The sequence below is a fragment of the Bufo bufo genome, chromosome 1 (assembly GCF_905171765.1).
Source record: "Bufo bufo chromosome 1, aBufBuf1.1, whole genome shotgun sequence".
NCBI lineage: Eukaryota > Metazoa > Chordata > Amphibia > Anura > Bufonidae > Bufo > Bufo bufo.
This window is the reverse complement of record NC_053389.1, coordinates 526,170,208-526,191,520: the sequence shown is the minus strand read 5'-3', so window position 1 is coordinate 526,191,520 and position 21,313 is coordinate 526,170,208. Positions and strand designations below refer to the sequence as shown.

At 46.8% G+C, this 21,313-nt stretch overlaps 1 protein-coding gene across 1 annotated transcript in view; it reads left to right on the top strand.

Moving 5' to 3' along the window:
• IQUB (IQ motif and ubiquitin domain containing) overlaps positions 1–21,313 on the top strand; it is a 56,926-nt gene that overhangs the window by 23,077 nt on the left and 12,536 nt on the right. The window contains exons 12-13 of the mRNA XM_040411757.1: positions 863–1,111; positions 8,596–8,781. Of these exons, the coding sequence (XP_040267691.1) occupies positions 863–1,111; positions 8,596–8,781 (435 nt within the window). The remainder of the gene's footprint in view (positions 1–862; positions 1,112–8,595; positions 8,782–21,313) is intronic.

The window sequence follows — 21,313 nt, the reverse complement described above, 5'->3', positions numbered from 1 at the left end:
CAATTTTTTTAAATAGATGACTTAACATGGGTCCAGACATTATGAAATAAGTAGCAGGATATGTAGGGCATAAAGCAGAGATCTAAGAGCGCTTACTATTTTTCCTGGGCGCCGCTCCATTTGCCCGCTGAGCCCCTGTTGAATTCTCCCGCCTGGTATGCTAATTAATAGCATCGGTACAGGGAGGAGGAGACTGTCCTGTTTCTCAATGGGCGTCTCCTTCTCCCTGGCTGTAGCGCGGTCCAATCACAAAGGAGAGCGTCACAACCAGGGAGAAGGTGAGTTATTTTTTTTCCTCCCTGGCTGTGACGCTCTCTTTTGTGATTGGACTGCGCTACAGCCAGGGAGAAGGAGACGCCCATTGAAAAAACAGGGCAATCTCCTCCTCCCTGTACCGATGCTATTCATTAGCATACCAGGCGGGAGAATTCAACAGGGGCTCAGCGGGCGAACGGAGCGGCGCCCAGAAAAAATAGCGCTCTAAGATCCCTGCTCTATGCCCTACATATCCTGCTACTTATTTCATAATGTCTGGACCCATGAAAGGTCCTCTTTAATCTAAGGACCCATGCACACGACCATATCCATTTTGCAGGCAAAAAATCATGGACCCACAAAACACGGATACCAGCTGTGTGCGTTCCGCAATTTCTTGTTCCACATGTCATGTCCTATGTTACAATTCCTATTCTTGTCTGCAAAAAAGACAAGAACATGGGTGCGGACAGCACATGGTTGTCTGCATGGAGCCTAAAAAAGTTGTGGTTGACATTATGATTTCTATTTGTAATTTAACTCGTGTTGTACTTGTGTCGACTTCCATATACAGTACAAAATCATTACACCCATATTTTATTTTCAGGTTCCCCAGGACTCTGCAGTCTTCCGGAAAAACATATATTTCTGTCCCAGTTGTAAAAGCTACCTCCCCTCAACTGAGTTTTCTCTGTCTGCTAATGCTCGCACTATTGGGCGGTGCCGGAAATGTTCAAAATTAGACAATGAAGCTCGGCAGAGAGAAGAGTTTACAAAGTACAAAATGTTACTCAAGCAGCTGAAAAAATCAGAAGCAGATTATGGAGATGACACCAAAATTGCATTCTTACTCCAGGTAACTTTTCTGTCAAAACTGGATTGGATTAAGTTGGACTGGATTTTGCAGTTTTGTTTCAATGTCATGCTGTTATTTCAGGCCAGTTTCAAACTAGCGTTAAAACCATCCGGCAGGCCGTTCTGGCGGAGTAACAGCCTGCCGGAGTTCATTGTTTCCTGTATAGCCGGAAGTAGCCGGAGCACCGCCAGGCTCCATTGACTTTAAAGGGACCTGGCGGGGATCTGGTCTGTTTCCGGCGTTAGTGCCGGCATTCGGCTGGACAAAAAACAACACTTGAATCAGTTTTTGTCCTAAAAAATACTGGCACTAATGCCGGAAACAGAGCGGATCCCTGCCGCTTCCCATTATAGTCAATGGGTATGCCGGATATAATGAACTCTGGCAGACTGATCCTCTGCTGGCACAACCTGCCGGATGGTTTTAACGCTAATGTGAAACTAGCATAAAGTCACCAGCCACCCCCCTCCAAAGTGCTGCCAACATCAGATAGGTGACAGCCATACTTTTTTTGCTTATTCACTGAGATGCCAAATGTCCTGTCAGCAGAGAAGTGTTCTGGCTTCCTTTCCTCCTGCACTTAAAGGGGTTATGCCACTGAAATGATTTATCACTTTCCAGCGGTTGGGCTCAAATGATCCCAAGGATGATGGGTCCCTGAGACCCCTCTTTAAATGAAGTGGTAGTGTGCATGTAGGTTCATTGATCCATTCACTTCTATGGGGCTGATGTAGACAGTACTCTGTCAGTTAGAAGTGAATGGAGTAGTGGACCAAATGCACACTACAACTTCCATTCAGAGATGGGACCCCTTGTTCTTGGTCACACTGGGCGAACCCCCCCACAATCTGATACTCACAGGATAGGTGATAAATAATTTATGTGGTAAAACCCCTTTAGGTGAAGGCTCTAGGAAGAGAGGGTTGGGGAGGGAAGCCAGTCCCTTGCCCACCAAACACTTGACATGCCTGTGAGCGACTGATTATAGCTTTATTTTCCCGGAAAACATTATTGCCAACTAAGATATCTTTGCACTTGTATTCTTATCATCTATCAAGGGGTGTTATCACTTGGGGTTGTGGGATAAAATGGGGGCGGGGGGAGGTTAAACTGGTGTTAGAATATCTCCTCATAGGACTGAAGCGCTGCGGATATTCTGCCTGGTTTTTGTATTCCGCAAATCTTCAGTCTTTTACAGCACCAGCAAAGTAGATGACATTTAAAGACATTTAGGGGCACATTTATTAAGACTGGCATTTTAGACGCCGGTCTTAATAAAGCCCCATAGTTGGCGGTGGATCCGTTGCAGTTATGACAGATAACTATGGCACATCCAGCGGCAGTTCTAAATGTAAGACATCTTCCTAGCCGTGTTACATTTAGACCATTTTCTACGTTTAAAACCGGCATAGAAAATGGTGAATGAGACGGACCTGCCGGCCCGTCCCCTTCCCTGCCTACATTTTTAGACCTGGCGTGAGAGGGGTGAAGTCGCAGATAGCCTTTGCGCCACCATCCGCGCCTGAAATACTCCTAATTTAGGCTTATTTCAGAATAGTAAATGACCCCCTTAATTCACACACTGCAGAAAAATCTGCAGCTTACATTGACCTGAGGTGCAGATTTTAGATTTGCTGTGGATTTCCACCACGGATTCCACCCTTTGCAATGCACAAACCTGCTACAAACCCACGTTACTCGCGCAGGATCAGTTTACCGCCAGAGATGACATCCCTTGTGGATGTACCCTAGAACAGAAACACAGACCTCTCCATAGCTGTCTGCTCACACTGCGCCCGTCAGTCACCACCTGTTTATACAGCATGACGCTTTCCTTCTTTCATTTCTTTTTCATGTGGTTGTTTGCAAATATTAAGACAAGTGTAAGCAGTAACGTCACACATTTCATATTCCCAATGTAAACACCTCAAAACAATGAGCTAAGCTGCTGTTTTCGGAGCATTCCTGAGATATCCAACCTGTTGTCCATCCACAGAAGTGTACGGAAAAACATTTCGTTGCTCTCATTAAGAGAAGCACAATAAGGTGCATTATCTTGCACTTATCAACATTACATTTTAGTTGACAGATTTTTGACCATTCCTCTAGTTTTCCTAAATCCTTTTCCATTTGGTGTATCTGCAAAAATTTATATTTTTCTGTGCAAGCCATCTACAAGATCATTAATAAATATATTGGAGAATGAGGCCCAATACTGACCCCTGAGGTACTCCACTAGTGACAGTGACCCAATCTGAGTATGTACTGTTAATAACCACCCTCTGTTTTCTATTACTGAGCCAGTTACTTACCCACATACAGACGTTTTCTCCCAGTCTGAGCATTCTCATTGTATATACTAACCTTTCATGCGGTACAGTGTCAAATGCTTTGGAGACGTCCAGATATACGACATCCATTGATTTGCCGCGGTCAAGTCTAGAACTTACCTCCTCATAGAAACTGATTAAGTTAGTTTGGTATGACTGATCCCTCATGAAGCCATGCTGATATGGCGTTATTTGCTTATTTTCATTGCGGTACTCCAAGATAGCATCTCTTAGAAAACTTTCAAACAGTTTACTCACAACAGATGTTAAACTTACCGGCCTATAGTTTCCAGGCTCTGTTTTTAAACCCTATTTGAATATTGGCACCACATTTGCCATGCGCCAATCCTGTGGAACACTCCCTGTCAGTATAGAGTCCTTAATTAACAAAAATAAGGATCTGGCTATGACATTACTTAATACTCTTAGGATAAGGGGGTGTTATTCCATCTGTTTCCGGCGATTTGTCTATTTTAATCTTTTTAAGATGCCGTTGTACTTCTTCCTGGGTCAGACAAGGCACTTTTAATGGGGAATTTACTTTTAAATTCTGCATTTCATCTGACAGTTTATTTTCCTCAGTGAAAAGAGTGGAGAAAAAAATATTTAATAGCTTTGCTTTCTCCTCATCGCTGTCTGCAACTCCCCCCTCATCACTTTGTAAAGGGCCGATACCTTCAGATTTATACTTTTTACCATTTATATAATTGAAGCACATTTTAGGGTTAGTTTTATTCTCTTTGGCAATTAATCTCTGTGTCTCCAGTTTGGCTGATTTTATTTGTCTTTTAAATATTTAATTTTTTTCCTTGTAGTTTTTCAATGCTTCCTCGCTACCCTCCTGTTTTAGTGATTTAAGTGCTTTCTTTTTGTCATTTATTGCTTTCTTTACATTTCTATTTATCCACATTGTTTTTTTTTCTTGTTCCTTAACCTTTATTCCCATAAGGTATGTACCCTTTTTAACCACTTAAGGACCACAGGTTTATACCCCCCTAGTGACCAGGCCCTTTTTTACAAATCGTCACTTTACAACTTTAACGGTTTATTGCTCGGTCATGCAACTTGGCACCCAAATCAATTTTACCTCCTTTTCTTCTCACAAATACAGCTTTCTTTTGGTGGTATTTGATTGCTGCTGACATTTTTCGTTTTTCTGATATTAATCAAAATAGACCGCAATTTTCTCAAAAAAAGTGTACTTTTAACTTTTTCTGGTAAAATTGTTCAAATATAATTACATTTCTATACAAGTTTGTGTCAGAATTTATTGTGCTACATATCTTTGATAAAAAAAATCCAATAAGTGTATATTTATTGGTTTGCGCAAAAGTTATAGCGTTTACAAACTATGGTACAAAAATGTGAATTTCCGCATTTTGAAGCAGCTCTGACTTTCTGAGCACCTGTCATGTTTCTTGAGGTGCTAGAATGCCAGGATAGTATAAATACCCCCCAAATAACCCCATTTTAGAAAGACACCCCAAAGTATTCACGGAGGGGCATGGTGAGTTCATGTATGATTTAATTTTTTTCACAAGTTAGCGGAAAATGACACTTTCTGAGGAAAAAAAAAATAAAGTTTCCATTTCTGCTAACTTCTGGCAAAAAAAATAAAAATCTCTTACGGACTCACTATGCCCCTCAGTGAATACCCTGGAGTGTCTACTTTCCGAAATGGGGTCATTTGTGGGGTGGTATCGCCGTACTCAGAAGTAGGGCAATGTGTTTTGGCGTGTATTTTTACATATACCCATACTGTGTGTGAGAAATATCTCTGTAAATGACAACTTTTTCCATTTTTTTATACAAAGTTGTCAATTTACAGAGATATTTCTCTCACCCAGCATGGGTATATGTAAAAATACACCCCAAAACACATTGCCCTACTTCTCCTGAGTACGGCAATACCACATGAGTGACACTTTTTTGCAGCCAAGATGCGCAAAGGGGCCGAAAGTCCAACGAGTACCTTTTAGGAGGGCATTTTTAGGCATTTGGATTCCAGACTTCTTCTCACGCTTTAGGGCCCCTAAAATGCCAGGGCAGTATAAATACCCCACATGTGACCCCATTTTGGAAAGAAGACACCCCAAGGTATTCCGTGAGGGGCATGGCGAGTTCATAGAAGTATTTTAGTTTTTTCTCACAAAGTCTCCCTTTCCGCTGACTTGTGACAAAAAGTTCAATCTTTCATAGACTCAATATGCCCCTCAGCGAATACCTTGGGGTGTCTTCTTTCCAAAATGTATGGCCAGCATTAGGAGTTTCTGCTATTCTCCTTAGGCCTCATGCACACGACCGTTGTTTGGGTCCGCATCCGAGCCGCCGTTCTGGCGGCTCGGATGCGGACCCATTCATTTCAATGGGGCCGCAAAAGATGCGGACAGCACTCTGTGTGCTGTCCGCATCCGTTGCTCCGTTCCACGGCCCCGCTAAAAAAATATAACATGTCCTATTCTTGTCCGCGCTTTGCGGACAAGAATAGGCATTTATATTGCCGTCGCCCGTTCCGTTCCGCAAATTGCGGAAGTCAACACGGGCGCCTTCCGTTTTTTGCGGATCTGTGGTTTGCGGACCGCAAAAAACGACACGGTCGTGTGCATGAGGCCTTATATTGAGCATACGGGTAATGAGATTTTTTTTTTCCGTTCAGCCTCTGGGCTGAAAGAAAAAATGAACGGCACAGATTTCTTCATTCGCATCGTTCAATGTGGATGAAAAAATCTCTGAAAAATGTACAAAAAAAAAAAAAAAAGCTGTGATCGCTAATAAAGATCCAAAAAGCTCAAAAGTGATCTTTATAGCACCGCAGCGATTTTACTGTGTTTTTGCAGTGATCAGAAAAAAATAATTCTGTCACTGCGGTGGGGCAGACTGAACGCAAGTGTGCGCACAAGATCAGGCCTGATCGGGCGAACACTGCGTTTTTTGTAGAGCCTAAGGTGACCCTAATGTACTGATATAGATCTGATTGCGATCAGTCTTGATCACTTACAGATACTATATAGTACTAGTGCTGATTAGCGACAGCGATGACGCTAATCAGTGACTAATCAGTGACTGCGGTGCGGTGGGCGCTAACTACCTAACAAGTGGCTAAGTAACTGGCGGTGATAAGGGACCCTTAGGCCCCATTCACACGTCCGCAATTCTGTTCCGCATTTTGCGGAACGGAATTGCGGACCCATTAATTTCTATGGGGACAGACTTTGTCCCGCTCGGATCCGGAATTGCGGATCTGCACTTCCGTTCCGCAAAAATATAGAACATGTCCTATTCTTGTCCGCAATTACGGACAAGAAAAGGCATTTTCTATATAGTTCTGGCGATGTGCGGATCCACAAAATGTGGAAAGCGCATTGCCGGTGTCCGTGTTTTGCGGATCCGCAAAACACATACGGACGTCTGAATGGAGCCTTACAGGGGGGTGATCAATGACAGGGGGGTGATCAGGGAGTCTATATGGGGTGATCAGGGGTTAATAAAGGGTTAATAAGTGACAGGGGGGAGGCTGTAGTGTAGTGTGGTGCTTGGTGCTACTTACAGAGCTGCCTGTGTCCTCTGGTGGTCGATCCAAGCAAAAGGGACCACCAGAGGACCAGGTAGCAGGTATATCAGACGCTGTTATCAAAACAGCGTCTAATATACCTTTCTGATGTTAAAAAAATCGCATCTACAGCCTGCCAGCGAATGATCGCCACTGTCAGGCTGTAGTTCAACTTGTTTACTTTGCGATCCTGTGAATGCGCGCTCCTGTGAGCGCGCGTTCACAGGAAATCTCGGCTCACACGAGATGACGCCAATAGGCGTAGCTGAGCCTGAGACTGCCGCCGCCCGGACGCCTATCGGCGTTACGTGTGCGGCAAGTGGTTAACAATTAGATTTTAGGATGCTTTTAAAAATATCCCATTTTGCGGCTGTATTTTTATTTTTGAGGACTTTGTCCCAGTTAGTTAGGCCTATTGCTTTTTTGAAGTTTGGTATTTTTGTTTCTCCTGAAGAAACACTCTCTTGAATGACAATTGGAAGGTTATTACTTTATGGTCACTATTTACTAGGTGTCCCCCAACCTGCACAACTGATGCTAAAACACTCAAGTATGAATCGGGCAGACCTGGACAGTGTCTGTATTCGTATTCTTATGAACTGGCTGAGCTGGTTTCTCCACTTTCATGGATCATGAACACAAACTTATTTTTTTTCCATGTCCGTTCCATTATTTTTATGCGGCCTGTATGCATAACCATTCACTTCAATGGGGCCGCAAAAAAAAAACAACTGAAATTACTGTGTATGCATTCCGTTTCCGTATGTCCACATGGGCGTCCCACAAAAAATAGAACATGTCTTATTATTGTCCGCATTATGAACAAGGATAGGACTGTTCTATTAGGGACTAGTGTTGAGCGAACTTCTGTTTTAAGTTCGGCGTCTAAAGTTCGGCTTCCGGTGAGCGGAGAATCCCGATATGGATTCCGAATTCCGTTGTGGTCCGTGGTAGCGGAATCAATAATCTCCCATTATTGATTCCGCTACCACGGACCACAACGGAATTCGGAATCCATATCGGGTTTCTCCGCTAACCGGAAGCCGAACTTTAGACGCCGAACTTAAAACAGAAGTTCGCTCAACACTGTTAGGGACTGGATGTTCCGTTCCGCAAAATAAGGACTGCACACGGCCAGTATCTGTGTTTTGTGATCCGCAATTTGCGGACCGCAAAACATCCAACGGTCGTGTGCATGAGCTCTCACACTATGAGGATTGAGGGAGTATCTTACCCCATTTTCTGCAGCCCAATATTTAATTATAAAGGGTTTACAAATATCCAGATATAAGGTGTTACATTTCTTGGAGTAGTGTCATCTGGGATTAGTGTTGAGCATCACAGAATTCCGTTATGGTCCTTGGTAACCGAATCCATTACAGAATTCTTAGATAACCCAAACCCGAATGCCGAACTTTCAAATCGCGAGATCGCTTAACACTATCTAGGATACATTACACTGTAATGATCTGATTAACTCAATACTTTATCTGTTGGGAAAACAATCCATTTTGTCTAAGAGCTACCTTTATTGCTGGTCTCATTGTTTTTAGCTACACAATAAAAATTTGGTGAACCAACTGACCATGACATTTTCATTGCAGCAAGAAGATCTCCAGTATCTTGTTGAGAATATCTGGGGCTGTAATTCTGCTTTAAGCGCCTGTGATGACCTTTATGAACTAGCCATGGTGAGATGGAACAAATATTACGAGTGGTCTCCATGGAACTGCATTCTCTTAACAAAAGAAGAGGCAGCAGCTCATTTAAAACTCGCCAATGCTGATCAGGTATGGGTTTGCATGTGTGACATCATTGGTTTTGATTTTCCTGATTGTGAAAGTAAGGGCTCATGCACACGAACGTTGTTGTTTTGCAGTCCGTTTTTCACGGATCCTTTGTTCCGTATCTGAGTTTTTTTTCTCAGATTTAAGTCCTCTTCCGTTCCGTTATTCCACAGAACATATCCGTATGGTTTCTGTATGCGATCCATTTTTTGCAGATCGGAAACGGAAACAGTAATTTATTAATCACCAAACCACATGAGCAATATGGGCTGGGCATAGCATTTCTACAGTGTGAATCCGCAAAATACAGATGAAATACGTATGTGTTCTGTATTTTTCCGGACCCATTGACTTTAATGGGGCCTCGGACTGTGATTTGCGGACAATAATAGGACATGCACTACTTTTTTGCGGGATGTAATTACGGAAACGGAATGCACACGGAGTACCTTCCGTTGTTTTTGTGGACCCATTGAAGTGTATGGTTCCGCATACAGTCCGCAAAGAAAACGGAACGGAAGCGGAAAGAAAATATGTTCGTGTGCATGAGCCCTAAGACTGGGATCGTATCACCGTTTCATTTTCCATTCTTCTGATCTGTCAGAAGAACAGAAAATAAACAGGAACCTGCAGAAAAACAGATACTGTGCATCAGTTATGCACATTTGGCATTTCCATCTGAGATCCATTGAAGAATAAATGAGATCAGAAGAATGGAAAATACATTTTTTGTTTCTGTTCCGTTTTTGCGGATTCCGTTTGCGGTCCGTATGTGGAACCATTCATTTCAATGGTTCCGCCAAAAAAATGGAATGTACTCCGTATGCATTCCGTTTCCGTTTTTCCATATATCCGTTCCATTGAAAGATAGAACTTGTCCTATTATTGCCCGCAAATAATGATCCGTGGCTCCATTCAAGTCAATGGGTCCGCAAAAAAAAACAGAATGCATACGGAATGCATCCGTATGTCTTCCGTATCTGTTCCATTTTTGCAGAACCATCTATTGAAAATTTTATGCCCAGCCCAATTTTTTTATGTACTTACTGTTTAATACTGCGAAAGGTGCACCACAATGATCGTGTTCACACTCCGTAGGTAGTCTAGTGGTAGGAACCCATGCCACACTGAGATACCTTGATGGTGGTGCAAAAGGGCTCCGATGTGTTCCTGACAGGAATACATTGGCTATAGCCTCAGTTCTTAACATCATCCTGAGGGATTAGCCAGTGTAGTCAGTTGCATATCATTGTGGTGCACCTTTCGCAGTAATTTATGTATTTCTCGCCCAGTTTCCTTGGGGGACACAGAAGACCTTGGGTATAGCTCATCTCCCTAGGAGGCGTGACACTAAGTGAAGACTGTTAAGCCCCTCCTCCACAGCTATACCCTCAGCCTGGAGAGAGAGACTGCCAGTTTTTTGCTTAGTGTCCAAGGAGGCAAGACACTCCCTGCTCTGCAGGGCTGGTTTCTCCTTGTTTAAATTTTAGATTTTTACTTTTTTCTTTTCTTTTTGTTCCAGATCATCAGGGATAACAGAGACGCACTAGACCTCTCTGTTCTCCCGGGGTTGAGCTGCGCCAGTGCCGGTCACCCGCACTGCTGCCTCCCCCACAGAAGACAAGGTGGATCAGGGCAGCCCAGCTCCCCTACATCCCGCCAGCGCAAGGGTCGCCCGCACGCCAAGTCCCTCTTCCAGCGTCCTGCCACTACGGTGCCAGTAGCTGAAGGGGCGACCCTGCTGGAATGGACCGAGGGTGAAGATGGCTGTGGTAAGAGAGAGGCTTCTCCAGCCCTACGTCCCCCACCCCCCCACCCTGGTCTCCTGCGTGCCTGACCCCCATACTGGGCCTCTAGTACCCTGCTGGATCTATGCTGGCCCCTGGGGTGCCGCAGAGCGGCAATCTCCTTCTGCCCCCCCCCCCCCTGCCTGGCTCCTATAGACATGCAGCCAGTGGCTGTCTCCACAGCCAGCTACAGAAGCGGCAACATAGTTTATTTCTCTATCAGCACAGGCACCCGGTCTCTGGGTCCCCCCCTACATCTCCTACCGGAGTGTTGCTCCAGGCCTGAGGCTCCTGACGGCTGTGGAGTAAGGCCTCGCCTCCGGCCGACATTGGTATTCCGGTGCGGCCGGGCGCCGCAAAAATCTTAGCCCAGGCTCCGCGGCCTGCTAGGCCGCCATTCCGGGTCCCTGACTTTTCCGGCCGGCGGGGTGGGCTCCCGCGGCCGGCAAGCCGCCATTCCGAGCCCCTGACTCTTCCGGCCGGCGGGGTGGGCTCCCGCGGCCGGCAAGCCGCCATTCTGGGCCCCTGACTCTTCCGGCCGGCGGGGTGGGCTCCCGCGGCCGGCAAGCCGCCATTCTGGGCCCCTGACTCTTCCGGCCGGTGGGGTGGGCTCCCGCGGCCGGCTTTGGGCTTGACTTCTAGGCCCAGCAGGCCCCGGCCGACCGTCGGTGCCGGTCGGTGGGGCTCCGCAAATTTTGGCCCAGGCTTCGCGGCCTGCTGGGCACCCGCGGCCGGTTTGATGCGCCGCTCCGCCTCAGGTCCCGGCGGTACATACCGGGCGCCGCAAAATTTAGACCCCGGCTTCACGGCCTACTAGGCCGCAAAATTCCGGCCTCTGGTGGAGGGGGCGGGAACTTCTCCAGGCGCGAATTCTTCCCGCCGGGAGGTTCCTCCGCCCCCAGGGGATCGCAGCGCCGCCCTCCAGGCCGGATCCATGTTAACCCTTTGGGTACAGGCCGGATCCCAATGGGCCTGTATGGCTGGCTCCCCTTTTTCCTGACTACTGTGCCCCTATATGGTGGCCCCCTTTAGCCTCAGAGAGGCTGTGTTTTAAAAAAAAAAGAAGGAAATAATAATAAATACATATATATATATATATATATATATATATATATATATATATATATAAAATAATAATAACAGATTTCTTTTGGACTGCGCAGGACGCTGCAGCCTCATCAGTAGTGCTGCATGTCTGCATGCCCTCTTTCCACAGGCGGCATAGTGTTGCGCTCCCAACCTGCGTCGCTGCTAGGGCATTTCCCCTTTTAGGCGGTTTTCCTGCCCTCTTCCAGGATACGGCGCTGGCCAAGTGCATGCGGCCCTTCCGTAGGCAGCATTCATCATCTCTCCAGTTATGGTGCCTGCCATGTGCATCCCCCCCTCCTAGGCGGAATACTGCACTCTCCCTGGCTGCCGGCTGGCCATGTGCATGACCCCCTTTTAGGCGGAATACTGCACCTTCACCGGATACGGTGCTGGCCATGTGCACGACCCCCTTCCATAGGCGGAATGCTGCACTCTCTATGGATTTGCTGCCGGCCATGTGCACGACCCCCTTCTCTAGGCGGAACGCTGCACTCTCACTGGATTCACTGCCGGCCATGTGCGTGACCCCCTTCCATGGGCGGAACACAGCGCTCTCACTGGATTAGTTGCCGATCATGTGCATGACCCCCCTTTTTAGGGGGAATACTGCACTCTCACCGGATACGGTACTGGCTATGTGCACGACCCCCTTCCATAGGCGGAACGCTGCACTCTCTCTGATGGGCTATGATGTACTTATGTACTATGTTACTATGCTGCACTCTCACTGGTTTCGCTGCGGCCATAGGCATGACTCAGGCAGCATACATACATCCCTCTGTCTGTGGTTGTTTTCTCGCAGGTACGTTGCTGGCCATGTGCATGTACCCCATACATGGCGGGGTGCTTGCACTCTCGCTGGATCCGCTGTCGGCCATATGCATGACCCCTCTTCCGTGGGCGGTGTACGCACTCTCGCTGGATTCGCTGCCTGCCATGGGCATGCCATCCTTCCTCAGGTGACATACACACATTCTCACTGACTGTTTGTCTCTCACCAGTACGTTGCTGGCCATGTGTATGACTCCCATACATGGCGGGTGCACGCACTCTCCCTGGATGAGATGCTGGCCATGTGCATTACCCCCCCTTTTTTTCTGGGCGGCATGCTACACTCTCACCGGATACCTTGCTGGCCATGAGCATGGCCCTCTAACATGGGTGGAACGCTTGCACTCCCATTGGATACGGTGCTGGCCTTGTGCGTGACCACCCCACATTCCATGGGCAGAATTTAGCACGCTCATGAGATTCACGGCTGTCCTTGTATGGCTGTGCTGGACTTGTACATGTCCCCCTTCATTGGCAGAGTAGTTGCACTCTCGCTAAGTCAGTGTTGGGTGTATTATTGCACACTCACTTAATGCTAGGATAACCCTGTGCATGTTCCCCTTTCACTAGGTGGACCTCCTGCGTTCCTGCTGGATTATAGGGTATGTCCTGCTTCTCTGAAGTAGGTACGGCCTTAGGCATCACTCCCTTTTGGGACCGGCCTTTGCACTCTTGCCGACTGCAGTTTGCCAGATACAATTTCCCCCCTTTCGGGGCGGACTGCTTGCGTTCCATCGCATGCTATACTAGGCTTGTGCATAACTCCCTTGCAGGTTGCACTTTGCAATTACGTACATGCTGTGGCACTGTGTGGCGAGCCCCCTTTTTCGCTGAATTAACCTTTTTGCAGTGAGCGGACGTTCTTGTGCGTTGTTTGGGCCGTGTATGCCTTCTCCTCCTGTAGGTGGGTTGGCCTTCTCACTGCTTACGGGCTGCTCGTACGTATGCCTCATCTGCTTCCTGCGGCATACTTTTGTTTTCTTGGGATACGATGCTTGCCGCAAGCCTTGCACTCGTCTCTAAGGAGTTCATTCTGTCCACCTGACCCGGACGGGCTCTACTTGCTCTCTGCTGCACGGAGCTGGGTGGTACTCATTCATTTAGTTGGCCCTTCATCCCAGGGAGTGTTCGTGGTTCCTAGATGCGTGCCCATTCGTCCTTCCGCGGTATTGCTTCCCTGCGCTAGTGGTCACATGGTCGAGAGTGCTGTTGTCTGGAGCGCCCCTCGAATTCTTCGTTGGCTCTGGCAGGACTGCGGTTCCCTTGCCTGCTGCAATTTCCTCCTCTTCGGATATAGTGTGGTATGAGTCCTTCCTCTTGGCGCCTCTACGCTTCAGTCTGATCTGCTACCAGGTGCGGGCCGCTTTTCTCGGGAAGGTCACCCAAATTCGCTTGGGTGCTCGATTACCCAGGTCGGAGGTCCTCCACCTTGGGTTCTTCAGGGTATTCGCCTTCTGCGAGGCGGTGAACCGGGCATCTCACAGTGTAGCAGGGTTCTGCTTTTGAGCTGTCCTATGGCTTCCCTGTTGCCCACTCCTCCGTTCGGTTGGAGGGGGTTATGCCGGCCTCTGTCTCGACTACCTTATCTCGCCGGCTCTGTTTGACTCCCGCTCGGTACAGATCACTCCGATGTGGCTTCTGTCCCGCCAGACTTCAGAGGCTGTTCCTTCACTGTCCTCCCCTCTGGGGAGAGCATGGTTGTTCATGTGGATGGTTCCGGTGTTCCTTTTGGCCTCGTACTGTCTCCCTTGTTCACACTGGCTGTATTAGCTGTGCCTATTTACCGAGTCTACCGCGTTCTGTCCTCCCGCTGAGTGCAGATTGCGTGGTCCATTCTAAGACAATGGTCCTGCTGTAGACTTACCTTCTCGGTAACTTGGGGGGACTACCTTTCGGTCCAGATTGTCCTTTGATCTCCCACACCGGGACTGTAGAACATGGCTACATCAGCATGGACTTTAGCCTGTCTTGTCCTGGCATCTGGCGGATACTGGGCGGACCCTTTGGTTCCGTTCCGTCTGTCCTTCTGCTCCCCCACTCGGGTGGATACGGGACAACGTTGCTCGGGGGCCGACGGGACCAGTTTTGTCGACTTCTGCCCGTGTTACTGGTCTGCGCCTGATCACATTGGGTTTTCGCCCGCTTGCCAGGCGACTCCAGCGGGTTCGCTACTGTCCGCTCCTGGCTGTATTTCGTCCAGGATCTGTCGTAAGACTTATGTTTTTTTTGTCTGGGGTTCTGTGGGAAGCTGTGCATTCCCCACTCTGACTTTTTCTCTCCCCATGGTTCTGTCTTTTTTCCAGTCCGGCCTGGACCTGGGACTGGGATTCCTTTACTTGAGGTGTCAAGTGTCAGCGCTGTTCTTCCTCTTCTAGCGTTCCCCGGCCCTCTGGGCCTGTCAAGACCTTCTTACTCGAAATGGCTCTTTGGTTCCTCTGTACTGTCCTTCGGTACCGCCCTGGGAACTACATACTGAGCTCTCGGCGCTCCAATCTTTTCCTTGGAGCCGTTACAGAAGTTCTCTCTACCCCGCCTGTCCTGTACGGTTGTGTTTCCGTATCAGTCGTGTCTCTGACGGGTGCCTGAATGGCCCCTTTTTGTTCTGAGCCTTCTGTCTTTTCCCAGGACAGGGCTGTTTCTACATCCCGTTCCTTCCTTCTGAAGGTGGTGTTGCCTTTCGCTTCAACACTTCACCGATTTGGACGTTGTTTGGGCCTTGCCGGTTTTACTTGGAGATCTCCGACTCTTGTCGACGTTCGGTCTCTTGGGTTTCCTGGAGGTCCGCGCTTAGAGTTGACGGACTCCAGGGTGGTTTTCCGCCGCTTTATCAGATTGGCTATTACTGAGGTTACCGCACCGAGGGCAGGATTCTGCCTTTGCTGTCACCGTTCATTTCACCAGAGCGGTCGGTGCCTCCTGGGCCGGAGGCATTGGGCTTCGGCCATGCATTTGAGCAAGGCGGCCACAGGTCTTCCTTGCACGCTTTACAGAGTTCTACAGGGTGCATACTCTGGCTTCGGCGTATGCTGCCTTGGTCCGCCTGGGTCTGCAGGCGGCGGTTCCTTGATGCCTTCGGGTGCTTCGCCTTGGAGCTGTGGTCCCTCCCCTTTTGGACTGCTTTTGAACGTCCCAAGGTCTTCTGTGTCCCCCAAGGAAACTGGGCGAGAAAACGAGATTTTTGTATAACTTACCAGTAAAATCTCTTTCTCGCTCTTTCCTTGGGGGACACAGCACCCACCCATTCATTGTTTTTCTCTACACGGTTTCCGAGTTTGTGTTACCCGTTGGGTAGTTGGCTTGTTGGTTCCTTGTTGGACTTTGCCTTTTCTCACTGCTTGGACACGCAACTGGCAGTCTCTCTCTCCAGGCTGAGGGTATAGCTGTGGAGGAGGGGCTTAACAGTCTTCACTTAGTGTCACGCCTCCTATGGAGATGAGCTATACCCAAGGTCTTCTGTGTCCCCCAAGGAAAGAGCGAGAAAGAGATTTTACTGGTAAGTTATACAAAAATCTCGTTTTTTATATTTGCATCCACACATTATCCCATCTTGTGTAGGATGCCATTGTGGTGCATGTGGTCCGCTGCCGACATCCTCCATTGTATGCATTTTTGCTGGGGATTGCTGTTAGCAACGGATCACATGCGGAAGAATTGCTCCCCCGGTTATAACCACGCCACAGTGTTTGGGGTTTTTGAGCATTTTCTCCCATTTAGGCCACTTTATTTCAGTTATTTTACTTACTGTTTAAACATTATTGTATGCTTCCTTTTCTGTTTGCGATCCGCAAAAAACAGATCACAAACGGAAACCAAACGGCAAAACGGAACGGACGCGGAACGGAAACACTACTGAAACAAAAAACGGATCCGTGAAAAACGGACCTCAAAACACAGAAAAAGCCATACGGTCGTGTGCAAGAGGCCTTATGATGTGAACCCAGCCTTAGGGCTCATGCACACGACCGTATGCCCTCCGAGACATACTGTCCGTGAGTGGGCCATATGTCCCGGAACGGCATACATCGCACGCACGGGAGCGTACAGCATCATGTGCGCATGGGGCCGCCCGCGGGGCTATTGTCCCGCACTCATAATATCATATGAGTGTGGGACAATTGTCCCACGGGCGGCCCGATGCGCACAGCATCATAGTAACCTATGATGCTGTGCGCTCCCGTGCACACGATGTATGCCGCTCCGTGACATATGGCCCGCTCACGGACCGTATGTCTCGGGGGGCATACGGTCGTGTGCATGAACCCTTAGGCCTCTTTCACACGGGCGTTGCGGGAAAATGTGTGGGTGCGTTACGGGGACACCCGCGATTTTTCCGCGCGAGTGCAAAACATTGTAATGTGTTTTGCACTCGCGTGAGAAAAATTGCGCATGTTTGGTACCCAAACCCGAACTTCTTCACAGAAGTTCGGGCTTGGGTTAGTGTTGTGTAGATTGTATTATTTCCCCTTATAACATAGTTATAAGGGAAAATAATAGCATTCTGAATAAGGAATGCTTAGTAAAACATCGCTGGAGGGGTTAAAATAAATAAATAAAATAATTTAACTCACCTTAGTCCACTTGATCGCGATGCCGTCATCTCCTTCTGTCTCCTTTACTGAACAGGACCTGTGGTGAGCATTCATTACAGGTCAAGGACCTGTGGTGATGTCACTCCGGTCATCACATGATCCATCACCATGGTAAAAGATCATGATGACCGGAGTGACGTCACCACAGGTCCTTGACCTATAATGAATGCTCACCACAGGTCCTATTCAGTAAAGGAGACAGAAGGAGATGCCGGGCATCGCGATCAAGTGGACTAAGGTGAGTTAAATTATTATTATTATTTTTTTAACCGCTCCAGCGCTATTTTACTATGCATTCTGTATTCAGAATGCTATTATTTTCCCTTATAACCATGTAATAAGGGGAAATAATAATGATCGGGTCTCCATCCCGATCATCTCCTAGCAACCGTGCGTGAAAATCGCACCGCATCTGCACTTGCTTGCAGGTGCTTGCGATTTTCACGCAACCCCATTCATTTCTATGGGGCCTGCGTTGCGTGAAAAACACAGAATATAGAGCATGCTGCGATTTTCACGCAACGCACAAGTGATGCGTGAAAATCACTGCTCATGTGAACAGCCCCATAGAAATGAATGGGTCGGTATTCAGTGCGGGTGCAATGCGTTCAACTCACGCATCGCATCCGCGCGGAATACTCTCCCGTGTGAAAGGGGCCTAAGGGTGCTATTACACAAGCAGCTTGAGCTGCAGATACCGCACTGCAGTTACCACTCATTGCTGGACCTCACCTGTACTCCGTAACCAAAAGCCAAAGCAAGTACAGGTGCGGCCCAGCAACTAGAATTAACGCCTCGTAAGCATTTCTGTTTTTCACTGAGTTTCCATTGATATTAATGTGCCTGCCCACACATCAGTATTTCTTTACTGACTGTAGGTCTACTTTGGTCTGTGATGTGAACCAAACATGCCCATTGAAGTCTTGAGTCCTTGGAATCCGTGTTTGTCCGCTTTTCACTGACCACTGATAGGAGATGCTCTGGAAAGTAATTTTCATCTGAGCAACATCCGTGGATTATGGATGACATATGGGAGGGGAAAAAAACGGACACACTGACCAAACATGGATCCTTCACTGACATCTTCACACAGTTACCATGACTTGGCCACACACTGCATATAGCCCTTAAAGGGGATGTCACATGACAACAACTTATCCCCTGTCCACAGGATAGTGTTATTAGCACCTGACTGGCAGGGGTCCAACCGCACGGCCCCCACTGCTCAGTAGAACGGGGGCCCATGTTCCCTTTGTGCTTCTCTGCACTCCATTCACCTCCATGGGACTGCTGGAGAATGCTGATTTCATGTGCTCGGCTATCTGTAGCAGTGCCATAGAGTTGGATGGAGAAGCCGACACACGTGTGTGTCTACCGTTCCAATCAAACGTGGGCAACACGGCCCCAGTAGTTGGACCCCCACCAATCCGACACTTATGCCCTATATTATGGATAGAAGTTGTTGACATGGGACTACTCCTTTAAGCGTGCTTTCTCATATGCCGTTTTGATGCAGTCTTTGTAGTCAGTCACACCTAGCTATTGAAGTGGGAACTGGCTGGAAGAGCAAGTGCATTTTTGCTGAGGTTTTCTATGTGGCTGTACTTTATACATGTGTAATACATTTATTTATCACACATAAGGATAGGGCTACACGGTGACACTGGTCACTCGACACCTGTCACAGCCAGGATTGCTGAGCAGCGGTGATCCCATAGAAATAAGGGGGATGGCCACAAGAAATCCATCCCCCTCATTTCTACTTGATCACCGCTGCTCGGCGATCCTGGCCTCTACAGGTGTTAGGCGACCAGTGTTGCCGTGTAGCCCTAGCCTAAAACTGCAGCTCCATCGAAAAACAGTTTCTACATGTGAATATGCCATAACCATTAGGAAAGCAGAGGTTTTTTCGTTTTTGGGTTTTCATTTTTCTTCCCTGTTTTTCTTGAGCCATAACTTTTTTTATATTTCCGGTCACATAGCTGTATGAGGGCTATTTTTTGCAGGACAAGTTGTACTTTCTAATGGCACCATTAATTATGGCATAAAATGTAGTGGGAAGCGGCAAAAAAAAATCCAAATGGGGTGGAATTGGTAAAAAGAACACGATTACAGTACGATTACAACGATATCCCATATGTATAGGTATTTTATGGCTAAATAGTGTAAAAATAAATTTAAACTTTGATAAAAATAAAAAAATTTACATAACCGTATTCTGACCCCCATAACTTTTTTATAATTATGTCTACTGAGCTGTTTAGGGGCTCATTTTTTGCGGGACAATCTGTAGTTTTTATTGATACCATTTTGGAGTGTGCGTGACTTTTTTATCACATTTTATAAAAAAAAATTGGGTAAGAGAAGCAATGAAAAAATTGCAAACTGGCCATTTTGAACCTTTTTCCGTTACGCCATTTGTCGTATTGGAATTTTTAAAAAATATATTTTAATAGTATGGGCATTTATATTTATTGTTATTTAGGTATTTATTTTTTAATTATACGGAAAGGGGGGTGATTTAAACTTTTTTAAAAAAATTTTTTTTACATTAAAAAAAAAATAATTGTGATGATTTTGAAGCTCATACAGTGGGGCAAAAAAGTATTTAGTCAGCCACCAATTGTGCAAGTTCTCCCACTTAAAAAGATGAGAGAGGCCTGTAAATACCTCAACTATGAGAGACAAAATGAGAAAAAATTTCACATTGTCTGATTTTTTAAGAATTTATTTGGAAATTATGGTGGAAAATAAGTATTTGGTCAATAACAAAAGTTCATCTCAATACTTTGTTACATACCCTTTGTTGGCAATGAAAGAGGTCAAACGTTTTCTGCAAGTCTTCACAAGGTTTTCACACACTGTAGTTGGTATTTTGTCCCATTCCTCCATGCAGATCTCCTCTAGAGCAGTGATGTTTTGGGGCTGTCGCTGGGCAACACAGACTTTCAACTCCCTCCAAAAGTTTTCTATGGGGTTGAGATCTGGAGACTGGCTAGGCCACTCCAGGACCTTGAAATGGTTCTTATGAAGCCACTACTTCATTGCCCGGGCGGTGTGTTTGGGATCATTGTCATGCTGAAAGACCCAGCCACGTTTCATCTTCAATGCCCTTGCTGATGGAAGAAGGTTTTCACTCAAAATCTCACGATAAATGGCCCCATTCATTCTTTCCTTTACACGGATCAGTCATCCTGGTCCCTTTGCAGAAAAACTGCCCCAAAGCATGATGTTTCCACCCCTATGCTTCACAGTAGGTATGGTGTTCTTTGGATGTAACTCAGCATTCTTTCTCCTCCAAACACGACGAGTTGAGTTTTTACCAAAAAGTTCTACTTTGGTTTCATCTGACCATATGACATTCTCCCAATCCTCTTCTGGATCATCCAAATGCTCTCTAGCAAACTTCAGACAGGCCAGGATATGTACTGGCTTAAGCAGGGGGACACGTCTGGCACTGCAGGATTTGAGTCCCTGGCCGCGAGGTGCATTACTGGTGGTAGCCTTTGTTACTTTGTTCCCAGCTCTCTGCAGGTCATTCACTAGGTCCCCCCGTGTGGATCTGGGATTTTTGCTCACCGTTCTTGTGATCATATTGTGACCCCCCGGGACGAGATCTTGCGTGGAGGGAGATTATCAGTGGTCTTGTATTTCTTCCATTTTCTAATAATTGCTCCCACAGTTGATTTCTTTACATCAAGTTGCTTGCCTATTGCAGATTCAGTCTCCCCAGCTTGGTGCAGGTCTACAACCGACAGCCTTTTGGTGTTGGCCATAGTAAAGTTTGGAGGGTGACTGTTTGAGGTGGTGGACAGGTGTCTTTTATACTGATAACAAGTTCAAACAGGTGCCACTAATACAGGTAACGAGTGGAGGACAGAGGAGCCTCTTAAAGAAGAAGTTACAGGTCTGTGAGAGCCAGAAATCTTGCTTGTTTGTAGGTGACCAAATACTTATTTTACAGAGGGATTTACCAATTAATTCATTAGAAATCCTACAATGTGATTTCCTGTATTCTTTCCCCCAATTCTGTCTCTCATAGTTGAAGTGTACCTATGATGAAAATTACAGGCCTCTCTCATCTTTTTAAGTGGGAGAACTTGCTCAATTGGTGGCTGAATAAATACTTTTTTGCCCCACTGTATACGAGCCATAAATAATGTCTTTTAATTTTTTATTTAGTTCTATCAGGGATTTTTAAAATGAGATTTACATTAGAAATTGCTCATTTCTTATCCT